This window comes from Mesoplodon mirus (assembly GCF_964341445.2).
Source record: "Mesoplodon mirus genome assembly, chromosome: 15".
Lineage (NCBI taxonomy): Eukaryota > Metazoa > Chordata > Mammalia > Artiodactyla > Ziphiidae > Mesoplodon > Mesoplodon mirus.
In genome coordinates this window covers 42,469,517-42,485,988 of record NC_138991.1, presented here as the reverse complement: position 1 = coordinate 42,485,988, position 16,472 = coordinate 42,469,517, and the positions used below count along the sequence as shown (strand labels likewise).

The 16,472-nt window shown below is 40.1% G+C and overlaps 2 protein-coding genes across 2 annotated transcripts in view; one reads left to right on the top strand and one right to left on the bottom strand.

Annotated features, from left to right (window-relative positions):
- The window catches only part of SEPTIN14 (septin 14), a gene marked incomplete at both ends in the record, with an annotated part of 568,759 nt that overhangs the window by 167,770 nt on the left and 384,517 nt on the right, over positions 1 to 16,472 (bottom strand). The gene's annotated exons all lie outside the window — the stretch shown is intronic.
- On the top strand, positions 5,702 to 16,199 carry CCT6A (chaperonin containing TCP1 subunit 6A). The gene is made up of 14 exons (XM_082645160.1): positions 5,702 to 5,926; positions 6,384 to 6,447; positions 7,872 to 8,006; positions 8,866 to 9,039; positions 9,791 to 9,894; positions 10,504 to 10,614; positions 10,847 to 11,006; positions 11,094 to 11,176; positions 12,301 to 12,397; positions 12,994 to 13,141; positions 13,563 to 13,696; positions 14,244 to 14,346; positions 15,532 to 15,604; positions 15,856 to 16,199. Exons 1-14 carry the CDS (start codon positions 5,790 to 5,792, stop codon positions 15,926 to 15,928), a joined length of 1,596 nt encoding a protein of 531 aa, XP_082501286.1. The 5' UTR covers positions 5,702 to 5,789; the 3' UTR covers positions 15,929 to 16,199.

Sequence of the window (16,472 nt, the reverse complement as noted above, 5' to 3'; positions counted from 1 at the left end):
AATATTAGAGAGCCAATTCCAAAAACCCCAGAACGAATTCAGAAAATTCATCCTTAAGATTCTGCTCCTTTAGAAGCCTTATCAGCACCATAATCTGTATTAGTCAAGATTCTCCTGAGAAACAGAACCAACAGAATGTGTATCTAGATATCTATCTATACATATCAATCTAGATATATAGATATACAGCCTCACAGCATATCTACTGTTAAAGTGAAGACATGTAGAGCATCATCCACGTTAAAATGAGAGAGAGATTGATTTACTTTAAGGAATTGGCTCACATGATCATAGAGGTTGGTAACCCAAAGGCTGTCTGCTAGCAGAATTTATTCTTGCTACGGGGAGATATGTCTTTGCTCTATTAAGGCCTTCGGCTGATTGGAGGAGGCCCACCCGTTATTGTAGGATACTCTGCTTTACAATAGAGTAAATTTAATGTTTAAATTTTAAATCCACCAATTTAAATGTTAATCTTATCCAAAAAAAAAAAAAAAACACCTTCACAGAAATGTCCAGAGTAATGTTTGACCTGATATCTGGGCACCATGGCCCAGCCACATTGACACATAAAATTAACCATCACAAATGGTCACCTCTGAGAGATGAGAATATGAATTTATTTTAAATTTGCTTCTGCTACTTTTTCTATAATGATTATGTATTATTTTTGTAATAAGAAAATCAAATATATTTTTTCAATAGTTAAGAAGAAGATTTGCTTTAGGAAGTCTTCTCTAAATAGCATGCACTGAGATTATACATACCATAACAGGTCTTTAGTATATTGTATATATTATGTATGTTATTGTGTGTTTGTCTCTCTACACTGGGAAGCCTTTGAAGGGGCCTTCTCTTTTCATGTGTATATTTACTCCAAGCACAGTACTCGGCAACACAGTAGACACTCAGAGAATGAATGGCCAACAACAGAAGAAACATTACCTAAAATCAATATTGTTACCCCACCTCCCCATACAAAACCTGCCCCTTTTCTGGAATTTCCTTGACCTCTTCAGACTCCTAGACTAGAAATGGTAACTATGTAGCACATGTTTCGAAATTCAATCAATTTTATGTCAGAAATGCCTCTAGCCCCTGGCCTTTTGCTATCTCCATTTCCATTGCATAAATTTGAATATTCCACCTGTTAAAACATGTATTTTACTTAAAAAGTAATTTTAAAAAAAGAGATTTTTAAAAAACTAGATTAATTCTATTACTTATTTAAAAAGAAAAACAAACATGCAAAATAGCCAGAAATTTTCTGAAAAAAGATGGATGAAGAGGATCTGGCCCTACCAAATTTTGAAACATACTGTAAAACTATAGTAAATAAAAAAATATGGTGTTGAAACTTACAACAGTATGGAACTGAATATAGTCCAAAGTAGATCCAGATACATCTGGGAATGTAGCATATGCTAATAATTACATTACACATTAATGGTGGAAAACATTAATTATTCTGGAAGAAAAATTAAATTGGATTCTGTGTGTTTTTCCCAAGCACCAATTCTCAGAAACCAACTATGTGATTCTCCACCACCAACTGGGTGTCCAGCAACTCAATCCTGACATCTGGAGTTAGGGCAACCCCCACAGTTAAGGGTTCAGACCCACAGGACCGCCTCCACTCAGACACTAGTTGCAAGTCCCAGGTCCCTAAGCTACCCACACTTCTGTCCAACTTGGCTACAGATTCGGGGTTCCCACAAAATCCCCTCCTTAGGGGAAACTGAAAATTTTTGAGACTGACCCACAACTCAGGAAATCACTTGACTTAGGTTTAGTAGCTTATTAGAAAGGATACAACTCAGGCACACCCAAATGGAAGAGGTGCACAGGACAAGGTACTGGGGGAGTGACGCAGAGCTACCATGCCCTCTGGATGTACCACCCTGCCAGGACATCAATGGGTTCACTCACACTGATTGTTCAAGCATTTTTATAACCCATCTCCAGCCCCCCTCCACTCTCCAGAGGTTGGGGGCACAGGGCTGAGACTTCCCATCCTCTAATCACATGTTTGGTCTTCCTAGTGACCAGCCCCCACCCTGAGGCTATCTAGGGTCCCTACCTTGACTCACCTCAATAGCACAGACTCAGGTATATTCTAAAGGGGACTGTAATGGATAACAAAAGACACTCCTATCTCTCAGAAGACAAATGGTTTTAGTTCTGTTCCAGGAACCACGGACAAAGACCAAATATATATTTTTATTATATCACAGATTATCTCATTCCTTACCAAAATAAAATAAATTCCAAATGAATCAAAGATTAAAATGAAACACAAAACCTTAAAAATACAAAAGAAAACATGGGAGAAATTTAAAAATATTTTTTGTGTGTAAAGCTTGTTTTAAACAGTATAGCACAAAATTCAAACACACATAAAAGAAAAAAGATACAACTGACTACCTGAAAAAAATTTTACCGTTTAATTGGGAAAAAAGGCATAAATACGAAATATAAACAACACTGGGACAAATTAATTGCAACACAGAAAACACAAAGAGCTCCCGCAAATCCATAAGAAACCAAATAGGAAAACAGAAGACGTAAATAGACAGTTCACAGAAAAAAACCTACATATAATACATATATCTTACATATAAGATATATGCTCAGCCTCACCCTCAACAAACAAAACTATAAGGGAGTTCCCTGGTGGACCAGTTGTGGACTCCACGCTTTCACTGGTGGGGGAACTAAGATCCTGCAAGCTGCATGGTGCAGCCAAAAAAACCCCCAAAACTTTCAGATACCATTTTTGACCTATAAAATTGGCAAAGATAGAAACAAAATGTTCAACATTTTGAGGATATCCTTCCTGTCCTTTATATATATAAATATTTAATATATATATATGTATTTTTTTGGTGGTGCCATGTGGGATCTTAATTCCCCGATCAGGGATCGAACCCGTGCCCCCTGCAATGGAAGCGCAGTCTTAACCACTGGACCACAAGGGAAGTAAGTCCCCTAAATATTTAGTATTTTTATGAACTCATATGTGCATATACATGATTTCATAAAAATAAGACACTGGACACTTTGTATATTTCATATTTTCATGTATATAATTCTGCATCCCGCTTTTATGGATACATAAACTGGGGGGGGCTGCAAAAATGAAAAATTATGAATTTTTTTAATATAGTCAATGTTTATATCTCTTTTAATATTTATTTGCCTGCGCCGGGTCTTAGTTGCGGCACACAGGATCCTTTAGCTGCAGCACGTTGGATCTAGTTCCCTGACCAGGGATGGAACTCGGGCCCCCTGAACTGGGAGTGTGGAGCCTTAGCCACTGGACCACCAGGGAAGTCCCCAATGTTAATATTTTGATGCATATCCTCTGTCCTTTTTTGTATAGATGCATGGGGGATGGTTAAAAAACTGAGAACATATTATACATGCTATTTAAAACATGATTTCCCCCCTTATTTATGTTATTAAAAATGTTTCATCACCTTCTGCATGGACTTTTCAACCCCTTTCTGACTGCCTTATCCTCAGTCTTCTCCCTTAGTTCATCCTCCATTCCACCTCCAGTGTTATCTTTATCACTAGTTCTTTGGGCGGATTCTCACCAAAGAATCCAGCTGTCAGGCTTAGGCCCAGACTTCTTAACTAGCAAACCAGGTCCTAACAGTCAGGACAAGCTACTTCACCAGATTTGTCTCTTGCAAATTTTATCCACCCACCTTCCGCTGGGCATGCCAGGCTCTTCCATGGTCACTCTCTGTCTGATATCACTCTCCTAGGCCCTCTTCTCCTGCAAAGTATCTATGTATCATTCAAAACTTACCTCCTCCAAGAAGCCTTCCCTGATACTCCGAGTTAATACCTTTGTGCTCAGAGCACTGCATTCATCCCTTAAATAAAACGTCCTAGGGCTTCCCTGGTGGTGCAGTGGTTGAGAGTCCGTCTGCCGATGCAGGGGACACAGGTTCGTGCCCCGGTCCAGGAAGATCCCACATGCCGCGAAGCAGCTGGGCCCGTGAGCCATGGCCGCTGAGCCTGCACGTCCGGAGCCTGTGCTCCGCAACGGGAGGGGCCTCAACAGTGAGAGGCCCACGTACCGCAAAAAAAAAAAAAAAAAAAAAAGTCCTATACTTTACTGTCATTTGTTTACAAGTTTATCTCCCTAACTAGGCTACCTGCTTCTTGAGGATTAAGGATCTCCAGAACTAATCATGCATCTCCTTCTACTGTGTAACTCAAACTTAGATGCTTTTGTGATTCTCAAATACACAAAGCCACTTAAAAGCATTATATACCACGGTGGTCGCTAGGAGAAGACTGGGAACAACCTAAATGTTAACCAGTAGGTGACTGGCTAATCAGGTCATTCTTATAAAGAATATCATGCAGCTGTTAATAAGAATGAGGAAGACTTTGTATTGATATGTGACAATCTCCAAGATACTTTAAGTGTAACACACCCAATAGTGCATATTATAAATTGCCATTTTATGTGGGGGAAATTTCTTATATTTATATATGTATTCATTTAGAAATTCAGAGAGCATCTGGGGAATTCACACTACCTAAAGGAAACTTATGTAGCTAAAGGTACATGCCAGGAGGAAGCTGAACTAGAGGCGGGAGGAAGACCTTTCACCATATACCCTTTGGCACTTACTGAATTCTGAAGAGTTTTAGTCATTACCTATAAAAATAAAATATAGGGCTTCCCTGGTGGTGCAGTGGTTGTGAGTCCGCCTGTCGATGCAGGGGACCGGTCCGGGAAGATCCCACATGCCGCGGAGCGGCTAGGCCCGTGAGCCATGGCCGCTGAGCCTGCGCGTCCAGAGCCTGTGCTCCGCAACGGGAGAGGCCACAACAGTGAGAGGCCCACGTACCGCAAAAAAAAAAATAGAATTAAAATAAATAAATAAATAAAAATACAAAACATTAGTGAATACCTGGTATCTAGGCAGGGGGCGGGAACTGGATACTAGAAAACAGTGTGGACATCTTTCAGAATAAAGGAGTCTTCTCAAAGGCTGGACACCACTGCTCAACGAAGTTTGAGTTTTCAAAACTGCCTTGAGGGCCTGAAGCCTCAGCACTGTGTCGTGTGCCCGAAGGGTGGACTGACTTGCTTTTCCTCAATTGCCATCGCACCAATCAGGCAGCTTTCTAAAGGCTTCTAGCACTTTCCACCTCGCATTATCTCTTCGTCTTCCCTACGCCTAAAACACCTAGGATACTGGGCGAGGGTCCTTATGAGATCCACTCTGTTACCCCCACAGCACCTAGAACACCGTCCAGCACACAGTACACAGTCAAGAAAACTAGTGACCGGGATGAAAGCAGCAAGGCGATAAAAAGGGCAAACGGCGCGAGTGGGGGAGGAGGCCCACCCTACACCGTGCGGCTGGAGACCTCCGGGAAAGAGCAGCCACCTCTCCCCTCACGCCCTGACGCAGGCGGCCAACAAGCCCGCTCAGCCTACGCCCTCAGGTCCGGGGTCAGAAAAACCGGGCGCTGAGCAGCGTACTGGGTCCCCGCAAGCCCTGGTTGCCGGGGGGACACGCTCCTCCCGAGCGCAATGGCGCCGCGGCAAACGCGAGGGGCGGGGCTACGTGCGGCCGCGACCCAATAAGCGGCACCGCAGATCCGAGGCCCAATGGCGGTGGCGCACGGGCACGCTGGAGGCGGGCCCGGCGCGTGCGACTTTTCCAGAAGACCCGGATAGCACCTCCCAGCCGTGCTGAACCGGCTCTGGGCTTTCCTGACGCTGGGTACCCTCATTTTCTTCTGCTGGGTTAGCTATGGCGGCCGTGAAGACCTTGAATCCCAAGGCTGAGGTGGCCCGAGCCCAGGCGGCGTTGGCGGTCAACATCAGCGCGGCCCGGGGGCTGCAGGACGTGCTGAGGACCAACTTGGGGCCTAAGGGCACCATGAAGATGTAAGGCGGGGCTGGCGGGGAGAGCTGGGCGGGCACCGCGCACCTCGTGCTGTCGCGGGCCTGCGTTGGGGACCGAGGCCTGGAGCCCCCCGCCTCCGGGCCTCTGCGTTCGCCGCGGCGGCCTTTCTTCCCCGCATTGTCCCGGGGCGGTCCTATTTCTTGCCCTGGCCGTTTCCTTTGGTGGTCGATGCCGTCTCCGCCGAGAACAAAGCTGCCCGCGTGCGCGGCGCGGCCCTCCCCCTCCCCCTCCTCCCCCACGCTTGGGACCTAAGAGACCCGGAGGACTGTTTCCCAGACGGGAAGGGGTGGGCATTGCACCATTCCTGTTAACGGAAGCAGAGAACCACCGCTTGGCCCCAACTCCTGAGGATCTGGGTAAAGCCCGATTTTTATGGGCCTCTTAATTTGGTCTCCATTGAAAAAGTCACACTGTGATTCATTTCTGCCCATTGAACAGGCTTGTTTCTGGTGCTGGAGACATCAAGCTCACTAAAGATGGAAATGTGCTGCTTCATGAAATGGTGAGAGGCTGCTAGACTAGGTCCAAAATGTCTTGGTTTTCCGTAGTACATTTGATTTGTAGGAAGACTTTTACTGTTCGTTTACAAAGTAGGAGAAAATCATATTCATTTTTCTCAACAGGTAGTTTTCCAGAAAACGGAAGAGGTAGAAAAAATGTAACCAGTACTGTTGTTGACAGGATGGTACAGTGAGGAGCCCTGGAGTCTAATAAACTTCCTTTTGAATCCCCTGCCCTTGCCATTTAAGGCCTTCGTTAAAAGGTTTTAGTTACTAAAATTCTAATAAAAACTGCGAGCAATTGACATAATCAGGGAGGTAAAATGCGCCAGGATGGTTATACTTTTTCAAATAGAACTTCTCTTTGTTATATCACACTTCTTCACCACCAACTGGAGGAGAAATAAAACTCTACCATTTTTAAAGTCCCAGTGACTAAGAATCTGAGGCTACTGAGAGGAGCAGTCATTTTACTCATCCCTAAGTTTCCAAAACCTAACAGTTCAAATCCTAGAAAAGGAAATGACTTGCCTATGTTTTGAGTTTAGAGTAAAATTTAGGGTTTTGATAATAGCATATCATGCCTTCAACATTCCAGGTGTTTGTAAATATCTTCAGTAAGGAATAGCTAACCTAGAAGGTGTAGTTTTTGTTTCGTGGCTTAAGTGGTGGCCTGTGCTAGCAGAGAACAGTAGGAGTCATAGTTAGTTTAAACTTGATGTCAGAAAAGCCGTCTCTACATGACTTTTAAATTTTCCCTAATTGAATGATAGTCTGCTTAGATTCTTAAAGCTGTGAGTGTCCCCAAAGACATAAAAGACTGGACAACTCTACAGGATTAAAGGAGTATAAGAAGACAAAAGCAATGCAGGAGCCATGTTGGAGCCTTTGTAATTAAGAATCTGTGGGTGACAAACAATGAATATTCTGTTTTTCCAAAACCTTTCCAGAGTGACTTAGCATCCACTGATGATCTTTGCTAAAGAGGCTAAGTTTTTCTTTTCTTTTTTCATTTTAATTATTTGTTCAGTGCCAAGTAAACTGGGCAGCCGGGCTTTCGTTTAGAAGGCACTTGGTTTATTCTCACAAGAACCTTAAATTTGTCATAAAGAGGCATGCATGGAGCATGGATTTGAAATTATTGCTCTTACTTGTTAGTTCTATCACCTTGAGTTAACCTTAACTGAGTCTCACATTTCCTCATCAGTAAAGTGGAGATAATCTGAGAAGGAAACAAATTTATATATGAAGGTGTTTCTGTCATCATAAACTGATAGCTAGTGGTGAGTTTTTAATCAGAGTAATATGTAGCTGTACACTTGGGCATTTTGTGCAGATAGATGAGCCCTTCACACATTTTAAGGTATATCTGGACTGTTTTCATTTTTAAGTTGTTCCACGAATTTTTTTCTTTCTCTACCTGCAGCAAATTCAACACCCAACAGCCTCCTTAATAGCCAAAGTAGCAACAGCCCAGGATGACATAACTGGTGATGGTACCACTTCCAACGTCCTAATTATTGGAGAGCTCCTGAAGCAGGCGGATCTCTACATTTCTGAAGTATACATGATTCTGTGTTTCTGTGATATTTTATTGTGTATAGGAAATAATCTTAGTTTTACTTACAAAAACTGATGTGCTAGTGGTAACTGAGGCCATATAATAGAATGCAAAGAGCATGGGGTTAAATATGGGAACAAGGGTCTGTATCCTACTCTGACACAAATTTACTATGATCCTGGATGAGTTGAAGAATCTTCCTTGGCCTGGAATGTGTTTTTTATCAAGTTGCATTGCATGTACAGTTTTTATATGCCTATAACAGATTAATAATTGTGATGTAGAAATGGAATATTCAGGATTGGGCATATTTTTAAGGAAAAAGCTAACAAAAACCTTGAATTTAAATAAGAATACTACAACTTTTTTAGCCCTCAGAAGTTCCAAGGTTAAAGCAAACCTCAGTGAGTACTAATCTGATGTTAGGAAGAATTTCCTGGGAAGAGAGAGAAAGCAGACTCTTAGTCTCCCTGTTTATTTTATTAGTAAATGGTGTGAATTAATTTCGTATCCCTATAGGAAAGATATAATGGTCCTATTGACTGCCAATTTTTATGACACAGTTTTGAGTTTTGGGTGTTATCCCTTGTGGTTTGCACAGTGAACACCCAAGTGTGCTTTATAGTTCCCTTGGCTTTGACTCTGTGCTAGAGCAATGTCTGTTCTTTTCCTCTGCATTGAAAGGAGTATTTATCCTTTTAAATGTATTCAGAAAGTCAGCACATTATGTTAATTGTGTTTAAGGGTATGGATGATCCAGAATATCCCTTCATAAATTTGCTTTATCGTGAACTATAGTTGCATCTAACTGAAGGTCTCTGTTGTTAGTGGCGGTTTTGTAATTGTATGTTTATTATAGGGTCTTCATCCCAGAATAATTACAGAAGGATTTGAAGCTGCAAAGGAAAAGGCACTTCAGTTTTTGGAACAAGTCAAAATAAGCAAAGAGATGGACAGGGAAACACTTATAGATGTGGCCAGAACATCTCTACGTACTAAAGTTCATGCTGAACTTGCTGATGTCTTAACAGAGGTATGTGTTAAATTTGGTATGTGTCTGGTACATTACACCTATACTGAAAACCCCTGGCAACTGGAAACATCAGTATTCTTACTAATTCCAGTTATAGAGTGCCATCTGAAGTCTTCACAGTACCATCCTGTGTGGAGTAAGTAGGTTCATTTTTGTGGCAGTGATAACGTGATCTGTGGCCCTAAAACTAGAAAAAATAAGTAAAGTGAGAAAATCGTAATAGCATACCTGGCCAGGTTATGAAGGTATAGTCAGAGCTTTCAGTAAAAGAGGTTTCTAAAATGGAGATTTCCTTATTAAAAAGCTGCTAGTAGTAGAGATGTCAGTGATTCTTTAGGTAATTACACATTGAGGTTTCAGAAATGTAGATGACTTCAGCCCTTTACAAATAATGCATTCTATTAGAGTGTAAAAAAAGACTTAGGGGGGCTTCCGGTGGCGCAGTGGTTGAGAGTCCGCCTGCCGATGCAGGGGACACGGGTTTGTGCCCTGGTCTGGGAAGATCCCACATGCCGCGGAGTGGCTAGGCCCGTGAACCATGGCCACTAAACCTGCGCGTCCAGAGCCTGTGCCCCGCAACGGGAGAGGCCACAACAGTGAGGCCCGCGTACCGCCAAAAAAAAAAAAAAAATCAGTTCAGAGATTTTTAAAGACGAGAAGCTGTCTGCTTTAAACTTTTCTGAAGAATAAACAACATAAGTGTCTCAACTTCTGCTAGTCAAATTCATTGAATGGTTATACTCTGTTGCAGGCTGTAGTGGACTCCATTTTAGCCATTAAAAAACAAGATGAACCTATTGACCTCTTCATGGTTGAGATCATGGAGATGAAACATAAATCTGAAACTGATACAAGGTAGGTGGTAGAATGCTATGAAATAAAAAGTGTTTACAAACGTGAAGGAGTTTATACAATACATATATTTTGCCTGTTTTTTTTTTTTTTTTGTCTTTGAATTAACGAATATTGCCTAGATGAGTATTTCATTTACTCAGTAGTATCTATTTCCTTTTGAAATGAAGTTAATGGTATGTATTTTTACATAGAATGATTCTGGAAAGTCAACTACATCAGTCATTTGGCATTTATTGAACAAAGCATATGGGAGACTTCAGGGAATTTTAAAGAAAATTATTTCAAAGACCTAGTTTGAAGCATTTTTTAAATGAGGTGATCACAGTTTAATAGCCTACCAAACTTGTGACTATTTCTCTGCAGAATCTTCTGCACAAGACAGGGTTGTTACTTTCATTTGAATGGCTTGTTTTTGTCGTGTTCTGGAATTCTGCTTTTTCACAATTGAACCTTGCTAGGTATTACCCAAAAGTCCTGTTCAAATAGCTCAAGAAATAAAGCTGATTGAAAATTATCAATACAGTCTCAATTCATTGTTTTAGTTTTGTTAGCATATGTTACACCCCATCTGGAAATCAATAAGAATATAATTTTTATGTGTTGTAACAGCTTGATCAGAGGTCTTGTTTTGGACCATGGGGCACGGCATCCTGATATGAAAAAGAGAGTAGAAGATGTGTACATCCTCACATGCAACGTGTCATTAGAATATGAAAAAACGTGAGTTTATATATAGCTCCTTAAAAATGGAAGAGAGGTGGAAGAGCTTGATATTTGGTGCAAGTCACTTTTTTGTGAGACTCAGTTTCCCCGCTGTAGGGACAATAATGCCTCAATGGGGTTTCGGAAAATTACAGGAAATAGTCTCTGAAAAACGTACCAGGGGTAGAATTGGAGCTCGGTGACTATTTGCTAAATATTTCCTCCCCTTTCTGTAACTTCCTTTTTTTAGAGAAGTGAATTCTGGCTTTTTTTACAAGAGTGCAGAGGAGAGAGAGAAACTAGTGAGAGCTGAAAGAAAATTCATTGAAGACAGAGTTAAAAAAATAATAGACCTGAAAAAGAAAGTCTGTGGTGATTCAGATAAAGGATTTGTTGTTATTAATCAAAAGGTGAGAAATTTTGTTTTATAAGCTAGTGTGTATCTATTTTTATTTTAAAGGTAAAATATTGAAACTTATTTTTTGTTGTTGTTACAGGGAATTGACCCCTTTTCCTTAGATGCTCTTGCAAAAGAAGGCATAGTAGCTCTGCGCAGAGCTAAAAGGAGAAATATGGAAAGGTACGGATAGCAGATTATCTGTGTGACGTGAATTTCACTTATTTTGCAAGTTAACTTAGATTATTGCTTTTTTTCCTCTTTTTTTTTTTTTTTTCCGGTACGTGGGCCTTTCACTGCTGTGGCCTCTCCCGTTGCGGAGCACAGGCTCCAGACGCGCAGGCTCAGCGGCCATGGCTCACGGGCCCAGCCGCTCCGCGGCATGTGGGTTCTTCCCGTACCGGGGCACGAACCCGTGTCCCCTGCATCGGCAGGCGGACTCCCAACCACTGCGCCACCAGGGAAGCCCTTTCCTCTTATTTTTGTGATTTTCTTATTTTTTATTGCGATAAAATATACATAATATAAAATTTATCATTTTATCTGTGTTTTCCAGGATCACATTTCTTTTTAAGGATAATATTCCACTGTATGGGTAGACCACATTTAGTTTCGTTTATTCATTTATCTGTCAGTGGACATTTATCTGGGTTTCTACCTTGGCTGTTGTGAATAGTGCTGCTATGATTGTTGATGTACTTGTCTTATTTTTATTTTTTTTTATTTTTTTTTTTATTTTATTTTTTTATTTTTGGTGGTACGCGGGCCTCTCACTGTTGTGACCTCTCCCGTTGTGGAGCACAGGCTCCAGACGCACAGGCTCAGCGGCCATGGCTCACGGGCCCAGCCGCTCCGCGGCATGTGGGATCTTCCTGGACAGGAGCACGAACCCGTGTCCCCTGCATCGGCAGGCGGACTCTCAACCACTGCGCCACCAGGGAAGCCCTTGTCTTATTTTTAAATGATGACCTGGACTGTACATATTTTTCCACGTCAAGAGACAGCATCAAGGGTTTCAGAGGAATACTTGCTTCCAAAGAACTCCTCGTGATAAAGAGCTCTGTGCACCTTTAGATTTCATATCAGAGGAGTAATTGCTGACTTAAGAGTGGTTTAAATGGAGAGTTAGGAGAAAAGACCAGTTTTCAGCTAGTTGGTGGTGAATGGAAAGGCTTAAGCTAAAATATATTTTAGAATATGATTTTCGCATGTAATTCTGATAAAGATTGCTTTCTAAAAATATTAATCTGTAAACATAACTGATAAAATCCCTTCTGCATCTCCCTTAAAACACTTGAATATTTCAGGCTGACTCTTGCTTGTGGTGGGGTAGCCCTAAATTCTCTTGATGACCTAAATCCTGATTGTTTGGGACATGCAGGACTTGTCTATGAATATACATTGGTAAGTGTATTTTCTTTCCAAAGTAATACTACTTTTTGGCTCATGAATTCTTCAGTAGTTAAAAATTCATTCAAACTTCGGATGATAGTTTTGCTTTGTTAATATACATTTTGATGATTTATATGTAGTAATGATAAGCCATTGATGGGAAAATCACATTTCTTTTGTGTGACTTTTTAAACGAAGTTACTAGCTGTGACAAAGTGAAAGAGCGGCATGGACATATATACACTACCAAACGTGAGGTAGATAGCTAGTGGGAAGCAGCCGCATAGCACAGGGAGGTCAGCTCGGTACTTTGTGACCGCCTGGAGGGGTGGGATAGGGAGGGTGGGAGGGAGACGCAAAAGGGAGGGGTTATGGAAACATATGTATATGTATAACTGATTAAATTTGTTATAAAAAAAAAATAAAAAAAAATAAATAAAATAAAAAAAAACACAACCAACCAAAAAAAAAAAAACGAAGTTACTTGCTTTAATGTGATCAGTGATGTGCCCTATTAATATGCTACTTATTCCTACATAAGGCCCTCTCATCTGGTCATTTTTGCACAACCGTATCCTGGTTTTTGAAAATACTGTCTCTTCACACAGGGAGAAGAGAAGTTCACCTTTATTGAGAACTGTAACAATCCTCGATCGGTCACATTATTGATCAAAGGACCAAATAAGCACACACTTACTCAAATCAAAGATGCAATAAGAGATGGCTTGAGGGCTGTTAAAAATGCTATTGATGATGGTAAGATTGTCACTGTATTTAAATTGTATTCTTTTGCTAGTCTAAAAGGCATGGCTGAATACTGTGTTCTTTTTATCAGTAGTTTACACAGCCAGACACCATGCAAAAGTAAAGTTTTACCTTTATAATGGCTATGATGGTATGCTAAGTTTTTTCATGGCATGCTATTGTTAAAAGGGGATACAAATAAATGAACTAATACTAAGAGCTTTCAGGATTTTCCATGTGCTAGTTAAATCATTCTGCTGTTTGATATGTTGCCTGTATTGCTTTCAAATGTAATATTAAAATTGCTGTGGTTAATACTGAATTCTCAAATTAATGGATTTCCTGTGTGTGTTTTAATTTATATATTTTCTTACAGTTGCCTCTACAGTTTTATTTTCTTTGTAGCTTAGCATTTCTCTCTTCCACCCAACAGGCTGTGTAGTTCCAGGTGCTGGTGCAGTGGAAGTGGCAATGGCAGAAGCCCTGATTAAATACAAGCCCAGTGTAAAGGGCAGGGCCCAACTTGGAGTTCAAGCATTTGCTGATGCATTGCTCATTATTCCCAAGGTGTGAATGCTTTAACTGTTTTCTAAACTACACCAAAATGATGCATCTGATGAAAACTTTTTGCTAATGTGGGTTTTTTCATAATGTGGATTTTGAATAAAAAGGGTTCATCAGTTTTCACCCTAACACTAGAACAGGTATTTCTTATTATCTAAACGTATTGGTTCCTCTGGAGGGGAGGCTTGTATATCTCATGTTTCAGATGGCAAGAGATAGCTGTTTTAAGAGGGTTTGCAGTGTGGGGATACAAGCTTGCTTTTTGGCTTTGTTTTAAACTAAGGTTAATACTGTGATTTTTCTATTGTATGCTTATTTGAGGGTACAGTTTATGACCAGTGTATTGCCGGGCTTGGGGTGGATTAGTGAGTTGGTTGGTAATGTGTATCTAGTCATTCTCTGAAGTGAACATAAATACTGGTCTGTTTTCACTTATTAAAGGTTTTTTGTTTTGTTTTATTTTTAACTATTAATTGGAAATACTGTTCGTTTATTACAGACGACTATCTGTTATTAGGTCCTGTCTTTTAAATAAATTTGTTTCCTTTAGGTTCTTGCTCAGAACTCTGGTTTTGACCTTCAGGAAACACTAGTTAAAGTTAAAGCAGAGCATTCAGAATCAGGTCAACTTGTGGGTGTAGACTTGAACACAGGTAAGGAAGAATGTGACTGTTTGTAGGGGGTGAACCAGATACTATAGGTGGGGTAAGACCAGGAAGGATAAAAAAAAAAACGGGAGAGAGAAGAATCTTGGAGTTGCTTTTGCTCTTTGACCCCAGTGCTATCCGGGATCTCTGGGTTCTAAAGTATGATACAAAAATGTAATGACTAGATACAGAAGTAAAGGGAATTGAGGAGACATTTGAATAATTTAGAAGAGTACAGATTTGTTGATACTGCTGAGTTGTGGTAGGTGGTTTGGGTTAATGTTGAAGGGTTTCATGTTGAGCTTGCTTTACTGTTTTTTATCAGGGGCTTTGATTAAAATGATACATTTCATGATCATACTCATGGGTGAAAAAAAGGCTGAGGATAGCAAAAATGCAGGAAGAGGGAACCAAATCTAATAAAATGAGTAAAGCCCTGATCTTAGGCCAGTGTAATCCAAATTATACAAGTACAAAGTGGAAGAGAGATAACTGGGATACATCTGTGCAGTATGTGTAAGACCTATTGTGAACAGCATCATTTACATTCAAGTTAATATAAAAGGTTTCTTTGTTTTAAATTAACTTTTATTGTAGTATAGTTGATTTATAATGTGTTACTTTCTGCTGTACGGCAAAGTGAATCAGTTATACATACACATATATCCACTCTTAGATTCTATTCCCATATAGGCCATTACAGCGTATTGAGTAGAGTTCCCTGTGCTATACAGTAGGTTACTATCTATTTTATATATATATAGTAGTGTGTATATGTCAATCCCAGTCTCCCCGTTAAGTTAATTTAAAAGGTTTCTGGAATGAGGGTAATGATAAGCTTATTTTGCCAGATTATAGTTCATATGCTATACTTTAATATGGACAAATAGGAACGTCTCCAGAAAAACAGAGATGTTCAAATATTTGATAACCAAATAGAGCATTCCTATCACTGGAAGCATTCTAAGTAGAGGTCAGCCACTCATCAAAGCTGCTGTGCACAGGAGTCATGGTCTGGAGTAGAACATTGGGCTAATTGAGGAACTTTGGCTTCTCATAGATAATACTGGAGGAAGTGAGTGACCATTGATGAGTAAAGCAGCACAAAATACTCCTACTAGTTCTTTCAGACAGTATTCTGATCTTATGACCTGCTCTATATGATTTTAAGAATACTGGGTTACTTTTCAGGTGAGCCAATGGTAGCAGCAGAAGTAGGCGTATGGGATAACTATTGTGTAAAGAAACAGCTTCTTCATTCCTGGTAAGTTTGGGAAAGCCAAAATTATAACATTTGGGGAATATTCATACTCTTTATAATTGGTATGTTTTGTTTAATTTTCTTTCCATAAGAAAAGGTAATCAGTCAAAAGTAGCAACTAAGTGAGCCTTCTATGTATGGGAAGGAAAGGGGAAACCTGACTGGATATAATTTGTGCAATTTAGTTGGAGATTGAGTTGAATTAGAGTTCATACCTCAAACCTGAGTAGTCTGATTTTTTCCCCCCTTTTCAGCACTGTGATTGCCACCAACATTCTCCTGGTTGATGAGATCATGAGAGCTGGAATGTCTTCTCTAAAAGGATGAATTGAAGCTTCCCTTGTATCATCTGAATCATGAAGATTCTACAAAGTGATCCTAAGAATATAGCTATGGAATTTTTGTCCAAGCTTCAAATGATTTTCACAGGATTTTCTTTTCCCATATAAAAAAAGGAGAGAACACTGGCATCTGTTCAGATTCTGAAGTTCTGAAATTATAATTACAATATTTTTTAAATTGCACTGTAGTGTACACATACAGGCCATACTTACCAATAAACAGGCTGTTTTGCTTTAGCTTCAGTGATATAAAAATACACGTTAGATAAGCATATATTATCTACCGTATTAAATATTCCTTGAAAAACATTTTAATGGTTTAATAATTCTTCTAATGAATGTATTTTAATTTATCTCCAATGATTCCCCATCATTAAGCATTTAAGTTTTCCATTTTTATGCCAGTTATAAATAAGACTTAAGTAACTTAAGGTTTTGAAAGCATTCCTGCTTCCTTAGTATAAATCCTTTTGAGCAGGGGTCCCCCCAACCCCTGGGCGGAGGACCAGTACTGTTCAGCGGCCTGTTAG

Bases quoted from the DNA above. Each gene is read 5' to 3' on its own strand.
- CCT6A (XM_082645160.1), top strand. From the start codon at position 5,790: ATGGCGGCCGTGAAGACCTTGAATCCCAAGGCTGAGGTGGCCCGAGCC. The intron at 5,927-6,383 runs GTAAGGCGGGGC...CCCATTGAACAG, and splicing joins CCTAAGGGCACCATGAAGAT to GCTTGTTTCTGGTGCTGGAG. The intron at 6,448-7,871 runs GTGAGAGGCTGC...CTCTACCTGCAG, and splicing joins ATGTGCTGCTTCATGAAATG to CAAATTCAACACCCAACAGC.